This window comes from Diospyros lotus, chromosome 3 (assembly GCF_014633365.1).
Source record: "Diospyros lotus cultivar Yz01 chromosome 3, ASM1463336v1, whole genome shotgun sequence".
NCBI lineage: Eukaryota > Viridiplantae > Streptophyta > Magnoliopsida > Ericales > Ebenaceae > Diospyros > Diospyros lotus.
In genome coordinates, this window is record NC_068340.1 from 40757578 (window position 1) to 40783622 (window position 26045).

Consider the following 26045-nt stretch of genomic DNA (forward strand, 5'->3'; position numbering starts at 1 on the left):
AGAAAAAATTGAAAAAATAAGTTTTCTAATAGTTTAGGAAGACAAAGAGACAAATCCACATTTGGTGTGTTATAAAAAAAATTAGTATATAAATTTGACATTTTTGTCCCCCACCTAATGTTGTGACTCCACTACTATTTAGTGATATAATTAAAATAATAAAAAAATTAAATAATTATATAAAATAAACATAAAAATATATAAAAAAAAATATAGGTTTAGCCTCATGTGACAAGAGTAATTTGCATGAACTAATTGGATTAATCAATATTTCGGGTTTTAAAAAAAAATATGTATATATATATAAATTTTAAAAATTATAACAAAAAACCTATAAATTGTTTAATCCGTTAAAGTCACTTCCACGTTACGTAAACGAGTGGTGGCTGCTGGTGGGTCAACGCGATTCACCGGCCAATCGCACGTTAGGTCACAGCTGACGCGGCCACACGGAATCGAAGGCCAACACGTTCTATTTCTTTATTTCCCTTTTTATACTCTCTTTTAAGTAACAATCCTAACCTTAACCCTCATCTTAACTATATATAAATATATATATATATGGTAAAATGATATTATATATATATATATATATGCACAGAGAGAAGGAAACAAGCGAAGGACGGTAACGATTATGAAGAAAGAGTGTGACAACTACGACGGAGAACGATGAATGACGACGATAATGATCGATCTGGGCTTTCTCTTGCTCACGACGACGATGATTGATCTGAAAACTGGATCGACCATCAATCTGGGCTTCCTCCTACTCAAGGCCACCTCATAGAAAGCAACCAATAGCCTTTTGTTCTTGCCGGTCGATGACGTCTTTTGCTGGCTGTCTCGCCATCGCCATCGCCATCGATCGCTTAAGCTGGCCCCATCGACATCAACGATTGGCCATCAATCTTCCATATTCGACCTTTTTCTAAATTGGCCTCCATCGCCACCTCCAATTTTTAGATCGGTCGTCGCTTCCAACCTAGCATTGTCGTCTTCCTCGTTCTTCGCCTGCCTGCCTTTGTAAATATATCTACAACACACGCATGCGCGCACACACACACATATATATATATATAACATATATTTATATTTAACATTATTTTAGTTTTTATTTTTTTACACGTGTGCATTTGGTGCTTACTCAAAATGTTTGAAAATGTCAGGTGGCATGCCACTTCAACGGGTCTTGAACGCATCTCGAATCGGATTTTGATTGTAAATAAAATTGTAACTAATTGATTAAATCGGGACCTCATTGTTAAAATTAAAATTTTTGGATAAAATTGTAAAAACGTAAAAAGATTTGAATTTTTCGTACTAATACCCCTATATATATATATATATTTTGTAATGCGAGAAACTTGAGGGTTTTCTGATCATAGATAATGTTTAACCGGATTGTCTTACGCTCTTTAAAGCTTGTAGTCCACCTTGAATATGTTATTCCAGTATCACTTTATTTCATTTAAAATTTATTTTACATTTTGGAGACCACTTTGAAATTTTTTAAGACTTAATATTGAGAGGTAATGCACAAGCTCTCATGCACAAGAACTTCGAAATTGTGAGGTTTTCAAAACGTTTTTTTATCTCAAGATGTCAAGCAATATCAAAAAAAATATTTTTGGACCGTTTTCGTAATGTTAGAAATGTTTTTGGATCGTTTCATAATATTAAAAAAATATTAAAAATGTGTTTCAAATTTGAAAATACATTTTTATTCCACGATTATATTAAAGACGAAAGCAGTTTTATTTCTACTATTTTGGCGATCATAAAAAATATAGATAATTTATATTTATATTTACTTAAATAAATAATAAAATTTATGTTTATATTTGAGGAAAATGTTGTGTTATTTATATTGAGCAACATAATATTTGCTCGGCACGGGCAAATGCAAGAGGGCAAGCGTGGCCCCATCCCACACACACCCTTGCTAGCCCGCATTGGATTATATTTATATAAACACCTTTATATTTTTTTTTTATGCATTCCTCTAACATTTTTGTTTTTAATTTTTTTTAAAAAAATATTATTATTTTTTATTTTTTTTGTTTTTGTACAAACTAGTGCACAAATATGCGTAAAAAGAAAAAAATATTCAATATAATATATCTACAATGGTGGAAGAAGTTCAAGAATAAAATTGAATCAAACCAATTTGACTAGATCGATTTGATTTTTTTAAAAATTTATGTTATAAAATTTTAATATTATTAAATATATTTTAAAATTAAAACCTAACCTAAACTAAGTGGGTTGATTGGATCGATTTTATATTTAAATTTACAAACTCGATGATGATTAAATGGCCAAATTCATATTTTTGTCTCATGTAATTATTCAAATTTTTATTATTTTAATTACATTCTTGAACTTAATTTTTGACTTAATTTAACCATTATATTTTAACTTTTTTCTATGAGGTAAGTCAAAATTTTTATTATTTCGATTATACTCTAAATCAATATTTTTGAATCAATTCAACCCCAATATTTTCATGAATAAAAAAAAATAAAATAAGATAATAAAATACATATTATATTTTATTCAGATCAAAGTATAAGGGTAAATTGACTTAAAAATGCAGATTTAAGGGTATAATCAAAACAATAAAAAATTTAGCTTATTACAAAAAAAAATCAAAATATAAGAATTAAAAATATAATTTTAGAGGTATAATTAAAATAACAAAAAATTAGATAATTATATAAAAATATAAATATAAATTTGGTGATGAATAAATCGTCTAGAATTAATATAAAACTGAAACCTAAGAACAAGAGTAGCCATCCGGGGTACCATTCTCGTAATTGTCGAAATGACACTCCAGATTAAAAAATTTCCACTCCAACGGGAGTGACATATGGAGTTGTAAAATGACAACAACCTTCTTGTGGTGCCATTTTCCAACCCCTGAAGAAAGAAAAATGGAGAGATGTTGCATTTTCCAACGATAAATCCAACGGTTATATTTCAACTTCTATATATACATATATTACTTGAAATATGGATTTAGCAAGCGAGGCGAGACGGAGCGAGAGAGAGCTAGAGAGGCAGCAAGCGATTAAGGGTAGAGGTTGCGAGCAACGGAGCGAGAAGACTCGAGAGAAGCAACAAGTGGCGAAGGCGAGTAGTAAGGGCGAGGCAACGACCAGTGAGTGCAAGGCAGCAACTAGCGAAGACGAGTAGCGAGGAACGACCAAGTGAGGGCGAAGGCAGCAACAAGTATAGGCGAGCCGTCGAAGGGAAAGAGGCAAGAGAGAGAGGCGCAAAGGGGAGGAAAGTTCTCGTTCTACAAATAAATTATATATATATTTGTGTTTATTTTTGTTAATTAATTATCAATTTTATATATAATATTTTTGTTTTTATTATAAAAATTTGAAATTTTAATTATATTTTTTAATAAAAAATATTAAAATGATATCTCTATTTATAATCTATCATTGGAGTCGATGTCTAATTTAGAGGTGACATAATACTATTTAAGATTATAAATTAATAATTTAACACCAAAAATAGCAACTGGTTTTGGAGATGCTCTAAGAACGTAGACGGATGGACACCGCAACGGCGCGGGGAGGATGAAGCGGGTACTTGACACGAGAACCACAAGTGCGAGACTGTGCTTTCGCAGGAGTTATCTCATCATCTTCCATTCCTCTCTCCTTCCCCCGCCTAACTTATCGTTTCATTTACTCTCTCCCTCGCGCTCTCTCTCTCTCTCTCTCTCTCTCTCTCTCTTTCTCTTACTCTTATCGATACAGGCAGTTGCCATGACGTATTGTTTGGGCTGTTCCTGAAGAGATCAGAACTCGAAATAGCTATCAAATCGAGCAGCGATGTGTTCAGGTTTGTTTGATCAGAACTATATAATATATATATATATACTGTCGCCAATTGCATTTTAATCTTTGGTTCCGGGGAGGGAGGGAGGGAGGGAGAGAGAGAGAGAGAGGAATGGGGAAGATGGAGTGGGGGAGTAGTGTGAGAGAGCTGAGGCCTCTGGTTCACCTGCTCTTGCCGCTGTGCGTCCACTGGATCGCCGAGGAGATGACTGTTTCGGTGCTCGTCGATGTCACCACCAGAGCTCTCTGTCCCGGCCAGTCCACCTGCTCTGAAGTCATTTACATCAACGGCCTCCAGCAAACGGTACTCTCTCTCTCTCTCTCACACACACACACATACACACACACACACACACACACACACTGGCCAAATGCGCTTCTTCTTGATCCTAGTTCGACGTCCTTCTACATCTCGTTTGTTGGCCAACAATATTCTTAATGTAAGTGGAGACTGGTCGCTCCTGAGAATATTATTGGTGTTTGTAGTTTCATTACAGTCGAGAAGTTAATTGAAGTCATAGTTCTCAAAGAGATCACCGAGTGCACAAATCCAAGCCATCGGAAAATGAACAATTCATCCACCCTGTTTCTGAGATGGAACTTTTTATTGATGGAGATGAGGTAGCAAGTAGTATTAGCAAGGTTGTGCAATTGGGAATGGAGATTAACTACTGAGGAGTACTGCAATATATGTGTATATATGTATAGATATAGAGGCCTGCGAAAAATTTTAGTATGATTATCCATAGCTGGGGATCAATAAGAGGCCCTCGTAAACTTATCTGCTATTGAGGGGCAATTTCTTGTTCCGAAAAATAAGCCAAAGTTTAAATAAAACACCTTTTGAAGATGTACAATGAAGGAGAGAGACATGGGTTCTACTGATGCCATAGCAACTGTTTATTTGCCTTTTGATAGTGTGAACGGAAGATTTTACTTAGCATGGTTGCCAGATATCAGATATTACACTACTGAACTATCATGTCATCATTAAATTTGTGGACCATTTTGTGTTTGACTAGTAGGTAGGATATTTATTTAATTAAATGATATGGCAAGTCATTTTCCAATTGGCTTATTTGCTTCTGCCATTTCTATCTTACTTTGATTTTGTCTTATTTTCTTATCTCTGAATTGTATAATTTAGTAGTTTGTACTTTGTAGCAATGCCAAACTTTGTTGAAAATAGGATGAAATAGAAAAGGAAAATATGATTATCAAGAAACAAAGTGGTGAACTCAGATTTTGCAGTGGTTTAATGATGACACAATTAAAAATAACTGGACATGTAAAAAAAATAAAAAAAGCCATAGGCCTTGAGTAGAACCACACTTCCATTTTGGGAAAATCTAATACATGGACTAAACAAGTAAATAATAAAAATTGAAGGCTAAAGATGGCATTGATTGAGATGGGCCCAGAGCTTCATCGTGATAAACGGGAGAGCTGATAAATTTGAAATTTTAAGTAGTTTTCGCATCAGTTAAATAGTTCTGGTAATGCTTTGATGTTGTTAAAATATTTTAGAAAGGCCTCAAATTTAACTTAGTTACTAAGGTGGTCGGAAATTTTCTAAATACCAAACTACTTATGAGAAAACACGTTATTCATTTGGAAATTTCCCATCCTTGCTGTTAAAGTGGTGATTTCCTTGTTTTTGAAAATAAACTAATTCTGCAATATGTACAAGGAAGGGGAGAAAATATAGGTATTGTAGGTTGAAACGTGAATGCATGGATGATATTATTCATGGAATGGTCACTTTTACTAATTTCCTAGTACAGCTTGCAAATGTTAATATATAAAACTAAGATTGTTTTTGCAAGTTTGGTAGGTGCCAATTATTAAACTAATGATTATCATGTTATTGTTAAGTTGGTGGAGTACCATTTAACATTATGAATATGACATCCAAGGCAGGATGCATTTACTCCACTGTCGTTGCAAACAATCATCCATTACTTTGCCCATTCGTAGTTATTTCCTGATGCTTTTCTGTTGGATTAACCATTCTGACATCAACTAAGTGATCTTGTTAACAGTTTTCAGATTATTAAATTGACCCTCCTGTCTTTTCAAAGGAAAAGAAAATGACCAAATCTCATTATCTAAAAGTAGTTGGGAAATTATGTAGTACACCGTCAAACTCAGAAGGCAATTTCTATGTTATCAAATTTCAATAGCCAGGGAATGATTAGCTGTGAAAAGAAGTTTCTCCTTGTATTGGTAACAATTTTATTGCTCATTGATTAGCAATTGAAGAGATCTTACTATGAATAGAACAGACAGAACCATGAAGCTTATTCAAATTTTTGGTTGTTGCAGACCATACCAATTTGATCAATCAGTTTTAATTTTTATGAATAAATTTCGTGCTTTAAAGTTTTAGTTTTGATTACATTGGATCACTGCAAAGTTATTGGCATAATTTGTACAGTTTGAAACTATGAAAATGAATTGGTTGTCTGCCAAACTTCACTGCAGAAAAGCCTGGTCAAACCCTGACTGGGGCACAGGAAAACACATTTGTGGCATATTATTTATTGAATTCTAAAATCTTGTTGCGTGTAATTAATAATGAGGTGGTCATAAATTAGTTCTTGACTGTTGTCTTTTTGGTTTCATATTTCGTGACTGAATGTTATCAAAGATCATGCTTTTCTTTCCACGTGCAGGTTGTAGGTATTTTCAAGATGGTGGTGCTTCCAGTCCTGGGCCAACTTGCAGACGAGTATGGGCGTAAACCGCTGCTCATTTTTACTGTATCTACAACTATTGTCCCTTTCGGTATGTTTACTTTGATTATCCATTGAACAGAACCTACATGTCAAAGAAATCCAAGTGCATTTGATATTGTTTCTCATTATAGTTGTGAGATTTCCATTCAAACATGCTTGAAAGTTAAATGCTGGCTAGTTGTCTCCTTTTTAATTTTTCAGTATTGATCTTGGAGAATTGTGATATTCAAACAGATGAAGGATCCGTAAAGAAGAAATTAAGATACAATTGATCCATCACAGAAGTCCCCAAACCTCTCACATAGATAATCCTTGGTTCTAAAAATTAACTCAAAATCAATCAAGTAAAAGTGTTTTTTTTATTTAAGTTGATACATGTTCAGCCTCTAATTAAAAGGACTCCTGAAGCATGATTTTAGCATGAGATAATTGACTGATGTGGCCTAGATGACTGAACTCCTTTCTCTAACAGATATAGGTACTCCATTCATTAAACGTTTTATGTGCTTTAAATCTTTTCTTGACTATCATTAATTCAACCGGCTGAATTTTATGACTTTGACAGAATGTGTCTGAAATGATCTGCAATATATATTTTTTTAATATGGAGAGAAATGTTCTTATTGTTATGCATTTATGATAATGGACATTTCTTTCACGTTGTACAAATTACCACAACAATCACAATATTCATTTCACTTGCTTTCCCATGTTACTATTTCAGCATTGCTTGCTATCAGTGAGACAAGGGCCTCTGTTTATGCATATTATGTGCTTCGTGCAATTTCATACATAATAAGTCAAGGGAGCATTTTCTGCATTTCTGTTGCTTATGTGGTAAGGCTTTTTCCTGTGCTGTTGATTTAAAATTCAACTGGGAATCATTTAAGTCACATTTTCCCTTTCTCTGGCAGGCAGATGTTGTCAATGAAACCAAGAGAGCTGCAATGTTCAGTTGGTTTACTGGTCTCTTTTCTGCATCAGATGTAATAGGAAATATCTTAGCACGTTTTCTTCCTGAAAGTTGCATTTTTGAGGTATACATAGCTGTAACCACAGTAATTTCTTATGTAGATATTGGATCATCTCATCTTGCTAATGCTCTTAGAGCCTTTTCATTTCAGGTTTCAATAGCTCTGTTGGTCTGTGCTCCACTTTACATGTATGTTTTTCTGGTTGAGACAGTTGAACCAACTCCAAGAAATGACCAGAATTCGCCTGGCTTCCACAAGATATTGAAGATCATTGAGGAACGATATAATTCAATGAGATATGCTGCAACTATTGTTGTAAGCAGGTATTTTAATCTGTAAACCTTAAACTATGCCTCTAACATACAATCCCAACTAATGTTGCTGGACCTTTGTGCGGATATATATTCTTACCCAGAGGATCTCAGCATATTAATGGTTTTCTACATGCACAAAATTAATTTCATTCCATTTTACTATGCAGTCCAACACTTAAAGGCATGTCATTTGTCTCCTTCTTTTATGAGTTGGGAATGTCTGGCATCAGCGATGTCTTATTTGTAAGTTGCCCATTAACTTGAGAAGCTAAATTCAAATATCTATATCAGGATAATCATATTGTTCCACTGATCTGAATTCCTTTGTGAAGCTTCGAAGTCTAAATCCTGATATCTATATCAGGGTAATCATTATTGTTCAATTAATCTGAAAGTCCTTGTGAAGTTTCAATGTATCCCTTCAGCACATGCCAGAATAACAGGAATATTATATTGTTTTCCAGGGAAGCACCATATGCCATCGACCCTAAAACTAGAGACTGACTGGTTGCAACTTTGTGATGCGTTATTCCCAATCTATTTTTCTATTTCTACCCTTTGAAAAGAAAATGATTTGTACTTGGCATGTGTATTAATGTTGATGATAATTTTATTTGAAAAGGGAGAGAAGAAATTGAAAATTTTCTTCAAAATCTTTCTACTCCAAATTGTGTTGGGGAAAATTATTTGAATGCCTGCAAAAAGTAGATTGTCATTATTCCTCTTATTTGTTGATAACGATCAACTCCCAGCTAAAAAGATAAATAAATGCTCAATGAATTCTTGCCTTTTTTATTTATTATTCTAATAATTTTTTACTTCTTTTGTGTTCCCCCTGTCCCAGGGAAGAAGGGGCAGGGGTGGGGGTGGGAAATGTTCTGATAATTTAAAGTTTTGAATGCTTTTGAAACTTAAGTTTCATGCAACTCTTCATATGTTTCCTGCTACCTCTGTAGTACTATCTGAAGTCAGCCTTTGGTTTCAACAAAAATCAATTTTCAGAACTTCTGATGATGGTGGGAATAGGCTCAATTTTTTCTCAGGTATTCTTTCCAGTGTTTGATTCATTTCTTTTGTCTACTCAAGATAAAAGGCTTGATTGCACCTTGATGCAAAGAATCGTAAAGTTGTTTCATAATGAGATCATTATTGAGCAAGAAGGCACTGCCTTAATAAATTACCCTGTATCTCTATCATGTTTAATAATCTGCTCATTCACCAGAATTCTCACGCATTTCTTCCTTGTTTTAATATTCTGCTCTTACACTTCTTTTCCTCTTACTTCATTTATAGTCTCCCAGATCCTTGAGCTTGATAGACATGCATTGGCCAGTGGAGTAAACTCTACATGATGCACACACATATTTTCTAATACTGTTCCAAGGATTTTCATTTTAGCTAAACCTCGCTTATCATCAACCAAGCTATGGATTTCTGACTGAATCAAACTTGTGTAATCAATCATTTACGGAACATTCTTGAGGTCTAGAATTTTTCCAATTACCTTGTCTTTTATGTCATGCATACTTAAAGATGGTCGTGCTTCCTCTCATCAATCCGTTGGTTGGGGAGAAAGTGATACTGTCCGCTGCTTTGCTCGCATCAATAGTTTATGTAAGTTTTCCTCTACTGGCTTGATTTAATCCCTTAGCTCTGTACTTGCTAGTACTGGGAAGTACGTTATTGAAATGATTTTGTCTGATGAAAGTATTGTTCTTTTCCTTTAAAGCACAGGCATTGCTTGACGGCTTGTCATGGGCTTCTTGGGTAATGCCTTCTCTACTTAATGAGTGTTATGAACTATCTCAAGATAAAGATCATGGGAACAAACATATTTTGCGCTTTTTGTTCTCCTCACATACTGCAAATAAAAGAGGTTTTCAGTTAAAGCTTCAAATCTATTGGTTGGAGGTTCTTTATATGTTAAAACTACTTTTTGTTTACATATACTGAAATTGGTGTTTTAGCATATGAAAATGCTAATTTTTTTTTCAATCTACATACCACTCAATATCTTTTTTATTTTTTCTGGTAAGTACATGCCACTTGATATCAAACGTTCTTCCTTGCATTGTTAGTCAAATTAGCCACACCCCCTTTTCAGAAGAAATCTCATCTTCTTTCAACCACCAAGCCTCCTCCCCCAGGAGAAGAGTACCATGTATACTGATAACAGCAAGCAGCATCTTCAAGTACTAGCCAAATCCAAAAATATTTTGGATTATATTAGCCACTGTTGTTGACTAGGAATCATTGTGAAAACAGGTTCCATATCTGAGTGCTTCATTTGGAGTTATCTACGTCCTCGTGAAACCTTCTGTAAGTACTCTATTCCCTTTGAATGTCTGTGTCTATGCTGCAATTATTTTGGGGGAAAAGATCTATATTTTTCACCATTGTCAATTTTAATGCTCCTTTTTTTTGTTTTCCTGTTTACTCTCCTGATATGACAGACTTATGCTATTATATCAAAAGCATCAAGCTCAGCTGATCAGGTTAGTGGAGGATTATGCACGGTGTATTTAAATGGATTTAACAGTTTTTAGAACTTTTGAATATGCCAACTGCTTAAACCAAGCTGAGGCATCAGGTGTAAAACTGCCAGATTGTTTTTCCTCAAATTCCAATACAAGCCAAGAAGAAGGGAAACCATAAGTCCCACTTGCTTTCCCGTCTGGAGGATTATGCTCTAGCTGTTCTTTCTTGTTTTGTAAGGGTTTGCGCAATCCTTTTCATCTTCCAGCACTGATTCTAAGTTCCTCAACCTGCATAGGCTCCCATTTTCTGTTTTACTTGTGGGTTCAAAAGAATTCAGTGAACTAGGTAGATTTTCAGTTCTTGTGTCAACAGAAACAAAGAAGTATAAATTCTATTCTTATCCTGCTAAAGTTCATGTTTGAAGTGAAGTGCTGAGTTCAGAGAGAAATCAGAGAACTAAAGTTCTGAAGATATACTTTTTTAGTCAATTGTCTCTTGCTGTATTTTTCAGCTGCAGTCCTGATCGTGCTGAAAATGCGAATCTCCACTTCAGTAAACAAGTTTCCACTTTTCAGCGTTATTTTTTCATCCTTTCAATGCTTTCAAATTCACACAGGGAAAAGCACAAGGATTTATCACTGGCGTGCAATCAATTGCTGATCTGCTATCACCACTTGCAATGAGTCCATTGACTTGTGAGTTAGTTTCTGTGATTTCTGTTCATTAAACAATTGAATCATGTCATTTGATTTTCCTCAACTTTATTTTTGCCCAGCTTGGTTTTTGTCCAGCAATGCACCTTTTCACTGTAAAGGTTTCAGCATTGTCTGTGCATCCTTAGGCATGGTAAAACTGCTCTCTCTTTTCTCTCTAAATGTATATGTGATTCTTTTGTCTTTCTCTCTCTCTCAATGGATTCCATTCAATGGTTCAGGTAATATCACTATGTTTTGCTTGCATGCTAAAGCTGGAAGCTGTGCCAAACAGTGAATCGACTGGCAATACAGAAAATATTGAAGAACCACTACTTACATGAAAAGGTTCATGGTATGATGGCAATTTGTTTTCTCATCACGGGGATAATTTTGATGTTCTTTTTTGTCAAATGAGTGTGAATGTATATGATTTTCTCCTAGGTCGTTTCTTTTACCTACTTCAATATGAAAAAAGAGAACAGAAGAAGAAATATGCTTTTTTCCAGTAATGAAGGGTGATATGCACTATGGAATATGGCATTGTATGGAAGCCTTAAAATTGTGTGCACACGCATATATATATGTGTGTGTGTATGTGTGCAGATTCATTTTTCACTTTCTTTTTCTGAATTTGAGGTGAGCAAATGAATGAGATTGGAATTATGTGCAGTATTTTCTTCTTTGTAGCTAAGGCCTTCCTTGTTCTGCAACTTCAACAGGAAAAAAGAAAAAGATAGCAAGATATGTTTTATTGTTATTATGAGAAATTATCTCTAATTCACGATACCTTTCAGAGTCAGACTGGCTGTGAACCCTAAGCTCAGACCCTAAAGAACACGTAAACCTTACTTTTAATATTTGAATTAACTACTTTTATTATTTATGAACTTCTTTCAAAAAAATTTGACCCATTAAAAATCGTCTCTAAACCATTCACGTTTATATTATCCAAACTGTTGATTTAAAATAAATAGTTACATATTTTTTTTTGGTAAACTCATATTTACATATTGTTCAATCCTAGGAGCTCATGGCATGAGGTCTCCATCTTCTGAGTCCAAGGTAACTTCTTTCTTGTCCTACTGAAATAATAGAGAATTGAGGAGTGAGATCACACCTAGGTGAAGGGTAGTCTTCCAATAAATAGTATAAATTACAACATACAAGTTTTACCTAGTAATTGTACAACACACCCAGATAGATTGTTTTCTTCCCTTAGGCTTTGTTTGGGAGATAGTTCATAATGGAATGGAAGGAGAATAGAATGTAAAATATTTTCTTCTGAAAAGTGTATCACTATCCACGCTCCATCTGCATCCCCCTTATCTCTCTCTCTCTCTTTTCTCTTGTCTCTCTGTTTTCATTCCTCTGTCTGTCAGTTTCTCCATCTTCCAATCTTTTTATTTTATCTCGGTCTGATAAGAAGTGACCTTAACCCAAAAATTGAGAGAGCGAGAGAGAGAGAGAGATTACTTAACTAGTTATGTGTCTTATATCCAGCCACCGGAGAAGATTGTTTGGTGTAACCATTAACAGCATTGGAAGAAGACTAAAAAACAGGGGGTTTGTTACTGCAGCTTTGGCTATGGCGAACCTCCCTCTCTTCTTCTATGGTTTCCAACCTCTTCTCAGAGCTGATCGGCCTCCTTTCCACCCGAATGATCCGGGGTGGTGCTGCTTCTGCAGCATGCCACATGCCACCGGTAAGCTTTGACAGTTGTCTATCCTCTCCCACTCACTGTGAACCTGCAAGCTAGCTAGTGGCTTAATTAAAACTTTTATAAAAGGAAAACTAAAGCAATGCAATAGCTATATTCTCTCTTTTATATCAAATCAAATATATTATAAATCAATCTTCAGGGGTTGTTCAATCAATCTTCATGGGTTTGGTAATTTTTAATTATCTAAGTTGAATTATTGTAATTCAATTAATAATTATTTTTATTTTCTGAGTCTTTTTAAAATTTATTTTTAAACATAGATTTTAGAAAATTAAACACTATTTTTATTTTTTTTACTAATTCAGATTAATCATAAAATATTATTTTAATCATAAATTTATTATTAATGTTAACCTACAATTTTTAATAAATTTGATAATAGGAATATTTTAATAAAAAAAAATTATCTTGGTGCTTATCATATGTATTTAACAAATATATGAAAAAAAAAGTATAATTCTTAATAGATTTTAAAAAAATTAATAAATAGTCTGATAAAAATTTTAGACTACTTCTCATCCTTATCTTAATCATTCCATATTTTGATCCGAAAATCATTTTAAACTTATCTTAATACTTTCTTATTTTATTCATTTTAACAAATTTTATCCAAGTGAATTTGTCATTTTAATCCTATATTTATATTTACTTTGGTCTCTTTCTCTTTTGACTCCATTTTTAGTCTCTTTTTCTCTTTCATCTTCCTCAATCCTTCTAGTCGACCTCAAGCAAGGATGATAAAGGCTTCTATGGAAACCTTTGCCTCTCTTTTTTTTTTCTTTATGTGATTTGGAAAGTTTCAACCCATAAGGTGACTTGGTCTTTGCATCGTGATCGTAGAAAATATTCGCTCAAGGTGTCGGTGATGAAGATTAAGGGTGATAACTAATTTCATAAAATCTAAAAAATACGCCATAAAATTTTCACTTATATTTATTTATTCTTTATAAAAAATTTATTTGTCTTTGGGTCTTTCTAAGACCTTGTCTTTATGAGTGTACGAATGGTTGGTTCAATTACTGTCAACATTCGAAGTAGATCGACTGTGATTCGTAGGCCCACAATGAGAGAATGAGCACAAATGCAAAGAGAAGAAACCAATAATAAATCGCACACATGGAAGTTTTTATGTGGTTCGGTCAGAATGATACCCAGTCCATGACTATTTTCTAATTATTCCGGTAGAGTAACAATATATTATTATCGTTCCCTCTCTATACAATGGTCTTTGACCCCTATTTTTAGTGTAGGGTGTTTATAATTTTTATAAAATCCAAAATAAGATAATGATATTATGGAGACAATATGTCATTATCAATTCCATAAAATTGGGAATGGATTCCACATTATTAGGGGTCTGATTGGCCTTAGATAAGATAGGTGAACATCGCCTCCGATTATTCCTCGACCTTTTTGTTATGCGAGCTGAATAGTTTGACCAGCGATCTGAAAGCATCATTGGGAGCTCGCTTGGTCCCGCGGTCCGAGCTCGAGTTTTGACGATACGCGACCTTACTCTGACGACCTCGGCCTTGGGCCCATTGAGCTTCAGGAGGTTGGGTCGACCTGCTAGGTCCAATCTAGTCAATAAGAAGTGGTCCAAAAAATACTCATAACAATTATCAAATCAATCGAAATCCACTAACCGATTAAATCGAATCGAAAAGTAAAATTGAACTAAGTCGATCGATTAATTCAAAAAACTGAACTAATCGAAATTAAAAAATCGAACTCAAATTGTATAAACCAAATCGAATCGATTAAATATAAAAAACACAAAAAAAAATTGAAATAATAGATAAAAAAATACACAAAATAAAAAAAATTATTTTATAAATATCAAAATAATATCATTTTAAACTTCGGTCAATTCAAGTAAACGAACTTTATGTTCTCCTCACCTTGTCTTAATTAACACACCATGGATACCATAACTTAGTATTTAATTTATGCCAACCACTAAGCTAACAACTCCAATACACACACACCATTTTAACTATCCATTTCTAGGGTCTATGTTATAAATGAAATTAGTTTGTTTCCTCTAACATGATATAACTAGTGAATAAAGAGTTAGATTGTTTTTATCCCCACGGACGTAGTACGGTTGGTTCTCAGGTAACAGATTGCACATAAAGATACAAGTTCGAGTCATAGTAGCCACAGTGTGAAAGTTTCACCTTCCTATAGGGGTGGCTCCTTGTGGGCACCATGTATTGTGTCTATTACCTAATGCGCTATTGTATACTGTGGTTAATCCTTCCCACTTATATGAGACAATGTGTGAAAAGTCTTAAGATAAGGAATTCCACCTCTGCACCCAAAGAGTTAGATTGTTCTTGTTGAGATAACTTTGCTCGCTTCTTAAATATTCAGCCACTTCACTTCAATGACATATTTGTTATAATTACAGTTTTATTTATTTTGATACAGTTCTCTAAAATAATCTCAAAACTAGTTTTCAAATTATTTTTAATAGTAAAAAATAAGTACAATAGTTTCTTCTTCTTTTTTTTTTGCTTGAATTATTTTAATTCCAAAAATTATGGAGTTATTTGTTTTGATATATAAAATAGATTCCGAGTCTAAAATATTTTCCTTAATTTTCATTATTAGATCCAATATCAATTATTCGGATAAGACCTTAATATACTTCAAGGAAAATGTGTTACATAACAAAATATAAGGAGTAACTCTGTAATGATCACGACATCGTATGACAATTTCGAAAGTGTCCCTAGACAATTCAATTTATTGTGTGCTTATTAGCTGTTTCAAATGGTTGTCGAGAAAAAAAATTAAAATTAAACTAGCAACAATTTAGATTTAACAAAATTTTATTGGTGTGAATTTTTAAATCGTATCACAAATAATTTAAAATTAAACCTAACATAAGTTAGAATATTATTTTGAAAAATAATTTTTGGTAATATTATTTTAAAATTTTTGAAATAATATTATTTTTTAAAATCATATAGATTGAAGCATTTTGTACTATTTTTGTGTTTTTTTGGTTTCTTGTACAAAATATGCTTTTGAGGACTGCACATTGCAGATTCGTGTACTGTCTAATGTGCTCCATTCAATTCCATTTGGCTGTGGCCCCCACCACCTTCCTTTCGATTTATTATATAAATTAAAAGATCATTCTCAAATTATAGTAAATTTAAAATTTCAATATTTTTTTTTTAGAAAAAAAATGACTCGTTCACACCGAATCCTAACATATAATTGTTATCAAGCCCTCAAGTAGCATATATGATTTATCGCATACATTTGAAAATTTGTAATATTATAAGATCATGAATTTGATTTTGCTTTTATATAAAAATGCACAATCAATTGTGTCTATTCAAGAAATCAAGTTGCATTCGACTCGTAACGAATATATTCATTTATTTAAAGCCACAAAGCAAGTGAATCGTGTGTTTTAAGGAGAGTGAAATAAGTTTAGGACAAAAGTTAATTATAGTCGAGGAACTTCGAATTTCTCGTGTTACAAAAATATATATATATATATAATTTATGTTAATAAATCAAGTTATTTTTATTAAATTTAAATTTAAATTAAAATCACTCAATAATTCACAAACAAGCTAGGAATTCTTAATCATAAAAATAAAATTAACTCAATTAATTCAACTTTGTTTATTCAAAACCAATCTTACACCAAAGGATTAACATCTAATATAAAATTTTAGCCCCTTGAGGTTGTTTAAATTGGTTCTTATCGTGATTTTAGGATTATTTGGTACAAGTAAGTCTCACTCATAATATAAACATATTTTTCAATTGAATTCTCGGATATCGAATCCAACATTTATTTAATTTTATTTATTTTTGTGTTGGATGATTGATATTATGTATTTGATTATTGATTTGTATATTTAATTATTAATTTTATATGTGTGTATTTGATTATTTTGTGTATTTAATTATTAATTTTATTTATGTGTATATATGATTATTTTGTATATTTGGTTATTAATTTGTGTATTTGATTATTGATTTTATGTATGTGTGAAAATTATAGAAAATGTAAAATAAATAGAATTGAAGTTTATTAAAATAAATAAATATAATAGAGAGTGAAATAAAAAAGAGAATATGGAGTATAGTTGGAATAGATACAACTTTTTAGGTAAAATAAAAATAGGGAGTGAATAATTTATAATATAATAGGGAGTGGGATAATGAGGCGGGTTGGAGGAGCCCACATCTGTTGTCTCCTCCCTTGTCCACTTGGTTGTCCCACCAATGAAAATAAGTCACTTCACTAAATTTATACACATCATCAAATAATGATTATCCCAAATTAATGGTAAAAAACTTAAAGTTCTTCTTCCAAAATTCATTCTGCAATTAACAGAAAAAAACTTATCTCTTCTAAATGAAAAAACTCATATATTATGTCTAAAAATATTCTATCTGAAATTATTCTTCCCGAAAAACACTCATTTCTTCATCTAGAAGAGAGATTTTTTCCTGTTAATTGCATAATGGATTTTGGAAGAAGAACATTAAATTTTCTACAATTAGTTTGGCATAATCACTGTTTGATAATGTGTATAAATTTAATGAGCTGGCTTTTCATTGGTGGGACAACCAACCCGTCCCCCTGTCCTCTTATTTGTCTCTCCAATTAAAATACATTATGTCACCAAATTAATACACATTACCAAATCTAGTGTGATTGATTTTAGTTGCCATGATTGATTGGGATATAATTGGATTGAAGACTATCTATTTGATATCTAATGTGGAATTACAGTGAAAATACATTGTAACATCTCGCATCGAGTGATAAGAAAGATCGGAACAATTTATCTTGATGGGTTTACGTGAACTTCCCAGAGGTCACATATTCTTAAGTTTTCTGAGTTCAAACACGCTTAATTCACGAGTTTTTTTGTTTACATTTAACCCAAAAAATATCTAGTTGGTATTATTTTCTTTCTTACTTATTATCGATATATATTACCTTTCTTTGGTCTCTTGGGGTATTACACTCTCCCCCCTTAAACACATGACATTCTCGTTATGCGACCTTACAACTGGTCTCAGATTTTCTCCCATTTAGAGGTTGTTATCCTTGAAGGTTGTTAGGAGCCGCTCCTTGTTCAGACCCTCGCGCCCCAGCGCCACTCCTCACCCTCATCGAACCGCCTTCTCCAAGGATCAACTCTGATATCACCTGTAATATCCCGCATCAAGCGATAAAAAGAATCAGAACAATTTACCCTGATGAGTCTACACGAACTTTCCATGGATCACCCATCCTTAAGTTTTCACAGTTCAAGTATGCTTAATCTGAGAGTTCTTTGTTTACATTCAGCTCAAAAGATATCCACCTGGTATTATTTCATTCATTGCTTATCCTTGATATATACTATTTTTTTTTGGGCTCTTGGAATATTACATACATAATTTCTTATATGAGTGTGCTGAAACCATTCTTTTTCTGTGCATGTATGTTGCTAAGTTGCCTAAAGGCATAGGCAAAAATGAATGGCAAACAAGAATTCATGTGATTGACCTCACCCAGTGAAATAAAAACTTGATATGTTGTTGTTATGCGTATTGGGTGTATGCCTTTTTCCACCTGTTGCATCGATAGGAATTTTTATCATGTACTTTGGGGTTGAATAATTCTTGGATGCTTTATTTTGGGTGTTAGGAAAAAATATGCGTGGAATATTTTTTTCTTTGAACGGAAATAAAATTTCTTTATAAAATTTACAAGCACAAAAGAAATTTTATTGATAAAACAAATACAAAAACACTCACAATTTTCGCTTTTGTTTTAGCCACTCTTTAACACAATAAACTTACTAAAGTTTATTTCTTTCTCACACTTTATTTCTCTTCTCTTTTCTGTTCTTTCTCTTGTTCTTATAAATGCAAATTCATATATCTATTTATAGTAGTCATTTATTTAACCAACTAAATAAGCCAACTCATAGCAAAGTGGTTTCACCTATTTTTCTTAACAACTACTATCAACTCATTTTGCTAACTCATTTTCTTAATAGCTAAGTAAAAATATTCTAGAAGACTTAACTATGAAATTTGGTTTAATTTTCTAAGATTGGGTAATTTATTGAGATCTCGTTTCGTATTATTTTCCCGACAGGAAAGCAACTTCTTTTTTTTTCTTTGATTCAGACTGTTGTGCTTAAGGTTGGCATGTCATGCCAAGGATGTGTTGGAGCTGTGCAGCGGGTTCTGGGCAAAATGGACGGTCTGTTGTTTGTTCTCTATTTATCTTAATTTGTCTCCTACTATTCACTGAACTCAGGCAGTGCACATATAAAATCACAGCAATTGTCCCTTGAAATTGCAAATATGTATTAAATTGCAGTTAAAAGAACTTTCGTGGTTAAGTTTATAGTCAGGAATTTACTGTCCATATATGCATAGTTCTCTGTTTTCAGTAAAGAAATCTGATTTACTTTTGCATGCACTTGTGTGTTCCTTTCCAGTGGGAAATTGTCCCAATGGGTTTTAAGGGCAAAGTGCGCACAGCTAGTTCATTACATCTTGGTGCATGTTGAACCTGTATACCCAAAAAGCATATCTATATGCTGATTTTGATTATCTGTTGAAGCCCGTCCTTGTATTTGGTATTTGGTCAACAAGGCAGATAGGAAGAGGTGCATTTGGGAAGAAAAATATATTTTTTTTCATGGTATTTGGCTATTGTTTTCTTGTTAGTATATAAAGAAAAATTCAGTGATGAGCTTTGGCTGGAAATTAGGCTCTGTTTTAGCTGGATATACTGCTGCTATTAAAGAATTGCTCTGATTAATGAGGAAATTCTTCACCCTTCTTTATGCATAAGAATTTCACAGATTTACCTGAATATGGGACAACAAAAATAAAGATGGCTCATAAACTGTTAAAATGTTCTTTACTTTGTTCCTCCTCCTTTTCAGGAAAGCTCCTCCACAGTCAACCGTATTGGTTTGTTCGTATTGTAGAGTTACATTGCTCTGCTCTTCAACCATTCAGGTGTGGAATCCTTTGACGTTGACCTGAAGGAGCAGAAAGTGACTGTGAAAGGCAATGTGCAGCCAGAAGCAAGCAGTTCTCCAGACGGTGTCCAAGACCGGGAAGAAAACTTCAATGTGCTCCATTCATATAAATTGAAGCATTTTGTACTATTTTTGTGTTTTTTGGGTTTGTTGTAGTACAAAATATGCTTTTGTGTACTGCACATTGCAGATTCTTGTACTGTCCAATGTGCTCCATTCAATTCCATTTGGCTGTGGCCCCAAGTTCCCAACCATCTTGCTTTCAATTTATTATATAAATTAAAAGTTTATTCTCAAATTTAGTAAATATAAAATTTTAATATTTTTTTATAAAAAAAAATATGAGTCATTCATGACAAGCTCTAACATATAATTGTTATCAAACTAGACGGCTCATTGCATCCGTTTGGAAGCTTGTGATATTTCAAAGTCGTGAATTTAATTTTGTTTGTGTGAGAATACATAATTAATTGTGTTTATTTAAGAGATTAGACTCCATTCAACTCGTATTGAACCTATTTGTTCCCTAAAAATGTAGAGTAAGTGAATTGTGAGTTTTAAAAAGGGTGTAATAAGTTCAGGACGAAGAAAACAAACTCTAATCGAGGAACTTTTTGAGTTTCCTATACTACAAATATATATATATATATAATTATTATCTTAAAGATGTTTATAGATCAAGTTATTTTTATTGAATTTAAATTAAAAACCACTCAATAATTCACAAACAAGTTAAGAATTCAGGACCCATCATTTACTTAATCATAAAAATAAAATTAAACTAATTTAACTCAATTAAATTCAACTTTGTGTATTCAAAACCAATCTCACACCAAATGATTAACATCTAATATAAATTTTTAATCTCCGGAGATTGTTTAAATTGGTCCTTATCATAATTTTGGGATTATTTGATGCAAATTTGAGTCTCACTTGTAATGTATTTCATGAAATATATTTTCTAATTGAATTCTCGGATATCAAACCCGTCATGATGCACGGTAAAATTTGTATGATCTTATGTATTATTTGTGGTATTCTACCCGTATGTTATGTGGTGAGATCTCTATAAATACTACTTACCTCTTTTAGTTATTACGAAAGTCTGCCTACCATGTTGCGGGTTTTAATTAACTCATGTGGGCAGCCAAATCTCTTTATTTTGCCTTTGTATTTTTATATTTTTTTGTGTATTTATTCAAATTTTTTGTTATTTTAATTACACATTTAAATTTGATTTTTGAATTAATTTAACTCTTATACCTTGATTTTTTTTTTCATGTGGCAAACCAAACTTTTCATTGTTTTGATTATATATTTGAATTTGTATTTTTGAATCAATTTAATCTTTATATTTTTATGTATGAAAAAAATAAAATAAGATGACAAAGTACACGATAGACTTTGTTCAAGTCAAAGTAATAGGTTAAATTGACTTAAAAATATAAATCCAATAGTGTAATTAATATAATGAAAAGTTCGAATTATCACTTGAAAAAATGTCAAAGTATATTAATTAAATTCACTTAAAAATCTATGTCCACGGTGGAATCATATATATTTGAGTGTGGGCAATTGCCGACTCACCCCTTCCTCAACTTCTAAAATTACTCTCGATTCCTTGATGTTGTGCATATAAATTATTATATTTTTTAATATTTGTTCATCTTTAAATAAAAAAGATAATAAATAATTAAATAATACCAATTGATATGAGAGAGAGAGAACAGATCAAACAAAAGAAAAAATGAAGGAAGATGAGGAAATATATATATTGTTTAGATAAAAAAATAGAAAAAATAAGTTTTCAAATAGTTTAGGAAGATAAAGAGACAAACTCACTTTTAGTATGTTTTAAAAAAAAAACTAATATACAAATTTAAAATTTTTATTTCTTAATTAGTCCAATATCTTCACCATGTAACTATCTAAAAGTATAATTAAAATAATAAAAAATTTAAGTGACATTAAATTTAGTATAAGTTTTGACATTACGTGGACTGGACTGGTTCAGAATATTTCGTGGTATAAAAAAAAAAATATATAGAAATTTTAAAAATTATAACAAAAAAACATATTGAATTGTTTAATCCTTTGAAGTCACTTTGACGTTACGTGAGCGAGTGGTGGTTGCGGGTGGGTCAACGCAATCCACCAGCCAATCACACGTTAGGTCACAGCTAACGCGGCCACACGGAATCGAAGCCCAACACGTTCTATTTCTTTATTTCCCTTTTTATCCTCTTTCTCTATAAGTACCAATCCAAACCAATCGTCTCCGACATCGCCTCGGAAGTCTTCATTTTTCTTCTTCTTCTTCTCGAAACCCTCTTTTGTAGTTGAATTCATCGCAGCATCATGTCTCAGGTAATCGATCCCCTTTCTCTATCTCTCGTGCGCATGAGATTTTACGGACTAGGGTTTGTGTGTGGGCATTTTTTGGGTCAAAATTGGTCCCTATATTTGTTTAATTTCTCTCCCGTAGTTTCTGTTAAGCTTCGCGTGTTTTCACATTGAAGTTGGTCTGATATTGTGTCGACAGATTCTAATTTTGTTTTCGATATAGAATTTACTAGTAATTTAGCGATAGTTTCACAATTTCTCATGTAGCTGGAGCCAGGGAGGTGGTTGTTGAATTTACTGGTATTTGTTGTTTTGGTTGTTTGCTGAGATTTGAGCCTCATGAATGAGAAAGTAGCGTTTGACTAGCGATCTGTCTCTTTGGTTGATCTCAGCTGCCACGATTGACTGGGATATAATTGGATTGGAAGAGTATCTATTTGATATCTAGTGTAGAATTACAGTGAAAATGCATAATTTCTTATATCAGTATGCTGGGACCATTCTTTTTCTATGCATGTATGTTGCTAAGTTGCCTTATAGAAGATAAGGCCATAGGCAGAAATGAATGGCAAACAAGAATTCATGTGGTTGACCTCACACAGTGAGATACAGGCTTGGTATGTTGTTGTTATGCGTGCTGGGTATGTGCCTTTTTCCCCCTATTTCGTCGATAGGGATTTTGATCCTGTACTTTGGGGTTGAATAATTTTTGGATGCTTTACTTTGGGTAATTTATTGAGAGATCGTTTCATATTATTTTACCAACAGGAAACCAACTTCTTTTTTCCTTTGATGCAGACTGTTGTGCTTAAGGTTGGCATGTCATGCCAAGGATGTGTTGGAGCTGTGCAGCGGGTTCTGGGCAAAATGGACGGTCTGTTGTTTGTTCTCAATTTATCTTAATTTGTCTCCTACTATTCACTGAACTCAGGCAATATTCACTGAACTCAGGCAGTGCACTATATAAAATCACAGCAATTATCCCATGAAATTGCAAATATGTGTTAAATTGCAGTTAAAAGAACTTTTGTCGTTAAGTTTATGGTCAGGAATTTACTGTCCATATATGCATATTTCTCTGTGTTCAGTAAAGAAAACTGATTTACTTTTGCATGCACTTGTGTGTTCCTTTCCAGTGGGAAATTGTCCCAATGGATTTTAAAGGCAAAGTGCGCACAGCTAGTTCATTACATCTGGGTGCATGTTGAACCTATATGTGATGAGCAGATATATAATTCACGCAGTTGGTGCCGTGTTCAAGATGCATACTCAGAAAGCATCTATATGCTGATTGTGATTATCTGTTGAAGCCCGTCCTTGTATTTGATATTTGGTCAACAAGGCAGATAGGAAGAGGTGCATTTGGGAAGAAAAACATATTTTTTTTCATGGTATTTGGCTATTGTTTTCTTGTTAGTATATAAAGAAAAATTCAGTGATGAGCTTTGGCTGGAAATTAGGCTCTGTTTTAGCTGGATATACTGCTGCTATTAAAGAATTGCTCTGATTAATGAGGAAATTCTTCACCCTTCTTTATGCATAAGAATTTCACAGATTTACCTGCATATGAGACAACAAAAATAAAGATGGCTCAGAAACTGTTAAGATGTTCTCTACTTTGTTCCTCCTCCCTTTCAGGAAAGCTCTGTCACAGTCAACCATAATTGTTGTATTGGTTTGTTCATATTGTCTAGTGACATTGCTTTTCAACCATCTTCAGGTGTGGAATCCTTTGACATTGACCTGAAGGAGCAGAAAGTGACTGTGAAAGGCAATGTGCAGCCGGAAGCAGTTCTCCAGACGGTGTCCAAGACCGGGAAGAAAACTTCATTCTGGGAAGCTGAAGCACCAGCTGACCCTGAAGGAAAGCCTGCTGAAACTGTTGCTGTTGCTTAATATACCCGCCTCTCATGGATTCGATGAAGTGAAATGTGTTTCAAATAATTAACTTAACAAATTTATACAACTATGTCTGTCTGGTGTATCTTTAGCTTGATTGTAAGCTGCCTGAACTTCTTGCTTGATCTTCTACTGTACTGTATACACTATATTACTAGTTTTTACAGATATAAAATGTGGGTTCTGTATTAGACTTGGCCTCCAGTCCATTTGGCTTTGTATGCACCATGAGATATACTTTTGTTGCTTTTGTTGATGAACATGCAATACAGATGATTTGCACCAAATTGGTTTATGTGATAAATGAATTAATTCAAGACTTAAAAAAGTTCTTTTGGAAGACAGTTTGATGATCTTGATCCTTCTGTTTGTGCATGTGTGTGTGTTGCTGGGCTGATGATCTTGATTTTGTATGGCCATGAAGAGGGTTTTGTCATAGACGGTAGAAGAAATAAGCTATGGGCATTGCTACAGTACCTGAGAGGGTGTGGTGTAAAAATAAGGGACAGGTTGGTGTAAAACAAGGGGAAGGGTACGGTGTAACAAAAAGGGGTGTCCTGCACTGTGGAGGTTGGGGGTTCATGTACTTTGGGTACTTTAGAATGCCCAATAAGCATTAATCATCATTATCACCATTATGACCCATTTGGTAAAAGGTTTAGAACACCTTATTACCTTCTACAAAGTAATATTGCGTTTTTCTTTTTATAAGTTTGGGATAAATTAATTCGTGATTAAAATAATTTCATGGATGTGGGATTGTCCTTTACCTCTACCAGCCTAATAAAATCTCATTTCGATGAGATCACATATTTGGATCATGTGAATATTTATGCGCTTGTTATATAAATAAAATAATAAATACATTCAATTTTTCTTGTAATTTGAGTCATTTATAATAAAAAAAAATCTCATATAATTCAAAAACATCTCTCCATATCCTTATGATTTACTATTTTTGTTCAAATATCTTTTCCATCAATTTAAAAATGTCTTTGAATCTTGTTTTCCATCAATTTTTCTCATGAATACTGGTATATTCGATCATTGTTACAACGACACAAAACATTGATTAACTACTCAACTTGTCCATCGATTGCTTTCACCCTTATCTCTCTTATCTTTCTTTTTCACTCCCAACAAATTGTTCATATTGAAGATAATACCAAATTTTTAGGTTACGTTCTTTTTGTTATTTCAAGATTATTTTTAATTTTTAATTTTCTAAAATAATGAAAATGTGTTTATTTTATCATTTTTTAAAATATATTTTTGAAAACAAGAAAAAAATTTATAAAGAAAATTCAAATTTGGTTGTTTTCAACCAAAACAATTTTTAAATTCAAAATATGGAAAATACAATCTATTTTTCATGTTTTGACTCTAAAAAAGAAAAGAAAGAAAGAAATTATTCTTAAATTTTTAAAATAAAATTATATATTTATTTAAAATTTTAAAAATATAATATATTTATATTATAATTAAAAATATGGGATAATATATAGTATATTATTAAGTATATTACATATATTATGTATAATAATATTTAATATAAATTATCACTAAGATGTTAATAATTTATTAATTAAATTTATTATTTTATTTTAATAATAAAATTTTATTAAAAAAGTTAATTTTATCATTCAATAATTAAATTCATTAAATAAAATAATTTTTCTTAAAATTCTAAAATAAATGCACTTTTTAATTATGTAATTTTATTACTTATAATCACATTATATAATATTAGTTCACGTCTTTAATTTTTATTTTAATATTTCCTATTTATAATCATATTATGATTATATTTGTTATTTTTTTTAAGTTAATTTATTTATTTGTTCGAAATTAAATAATTTTAATTTATTGAATAATTAAATTTATTTAATAAAATATTATTAAAAAATTATTTTTAAAATTTTAAAAAGAATACATTTTTTAATTTTCTGTTTTGAAAAATAATTTTTCAAAATGAAAAGAGAACGTATTTTT

The 26045-nt window shown here is 32.4% G+C and overlaps 2 protein-coding genes across 8 annotated transcripts in view; both read left to right on the forward strand.

Moving 5' to 3' along the window:
- The window catches only part of LOC127796722 (uncharacterized), a 43330-nt gene extending 31732 nt beyond the window's left edge, over positions 1-11598 (forward strand). For 2 of the 6 annotated variants that reach the window (XR_008022059.1, XM_052329044.1), the window contains exon 15: positions 11498-11598. Coding sequence is in view for 4 of the 6 variants with exons in the window: in XM_052329047.1 (XP_052185007.1) it covers positions 3970-4161; positions 6533-6644; positions 7320-7432; positions 7510-7632; positions 7720-7892; positions 8051-8126; positions 8840-8926; positions 9417-9497; positions 9618-9650; positions 10149-10202; positions 10337-10378; positions 10978-11056; positions 11137-11207; positions 11296-11397 (1338 nt within the window). In the remaining 2 variants the exon portion in view is untranslated. Of the gene's footprint in view, positions 1-3536; positions 4162-6532; positions 6645-7319; positions 7433-7509; positions 7633-7719; positions 7893-8050; positions 8127-8839; positions 9750-10148; positions 10203-10336; positions 10379-10977; positions 11057-11136; positions 11208-11295 lie in introns of those variants that run through there. The other 4 variants (XM_052329047.1, XM_052329045.1, XM_052329046.1 and 1 more) reach the window with 4 other exon arrangements.
- Positions 11599-18935: 7337 nt separating this feature from the next.
- Positions 18936-24244, forward strand: LOC127798451 (copper transport protein ATX1-like). 2 transcript variants are annotated; one of them, XM_052332020.1, is made up of 3 exons: positions 22029-22178; positions 22953-23028; positions 23875-24244. In XM_052332020.1, the coding sequence occupies exons 1-3, from the start codon at positions 22170-22172 to the stop codon at positions 24048-24050; spliced, it is 261 nt and encodes an 86-aa protein (XP_052187980.1). In that variant the 5' UTR covers positions 22029-22169; the 3' UTR covers positions 24051-24244. The 2 variants fall into 2 exon arrangements, with proteins under 2 accessions (XP_052187981.1, XP_052187980.1); XM_052332021.1 differs by lacking the exons at positions 22029-22178; positions 22953-23028 and adding an exon at positions 18936-19018.
- Positions 24245-26045: the final 1801 nt, after the last annotated feature.

Bases quoted from the DNA above. Each gene is read 5' to 3' on its own strand.
- LOC127798451 (XM_052332020.1), top strand. The intron at 23,029-23,874 runs GTCTGTTGTTTG...AACCATCTTCAG, and splicing joins GGTTCTGGGCAAAATGGACG to GTGTGGAATCCTTTGACATT.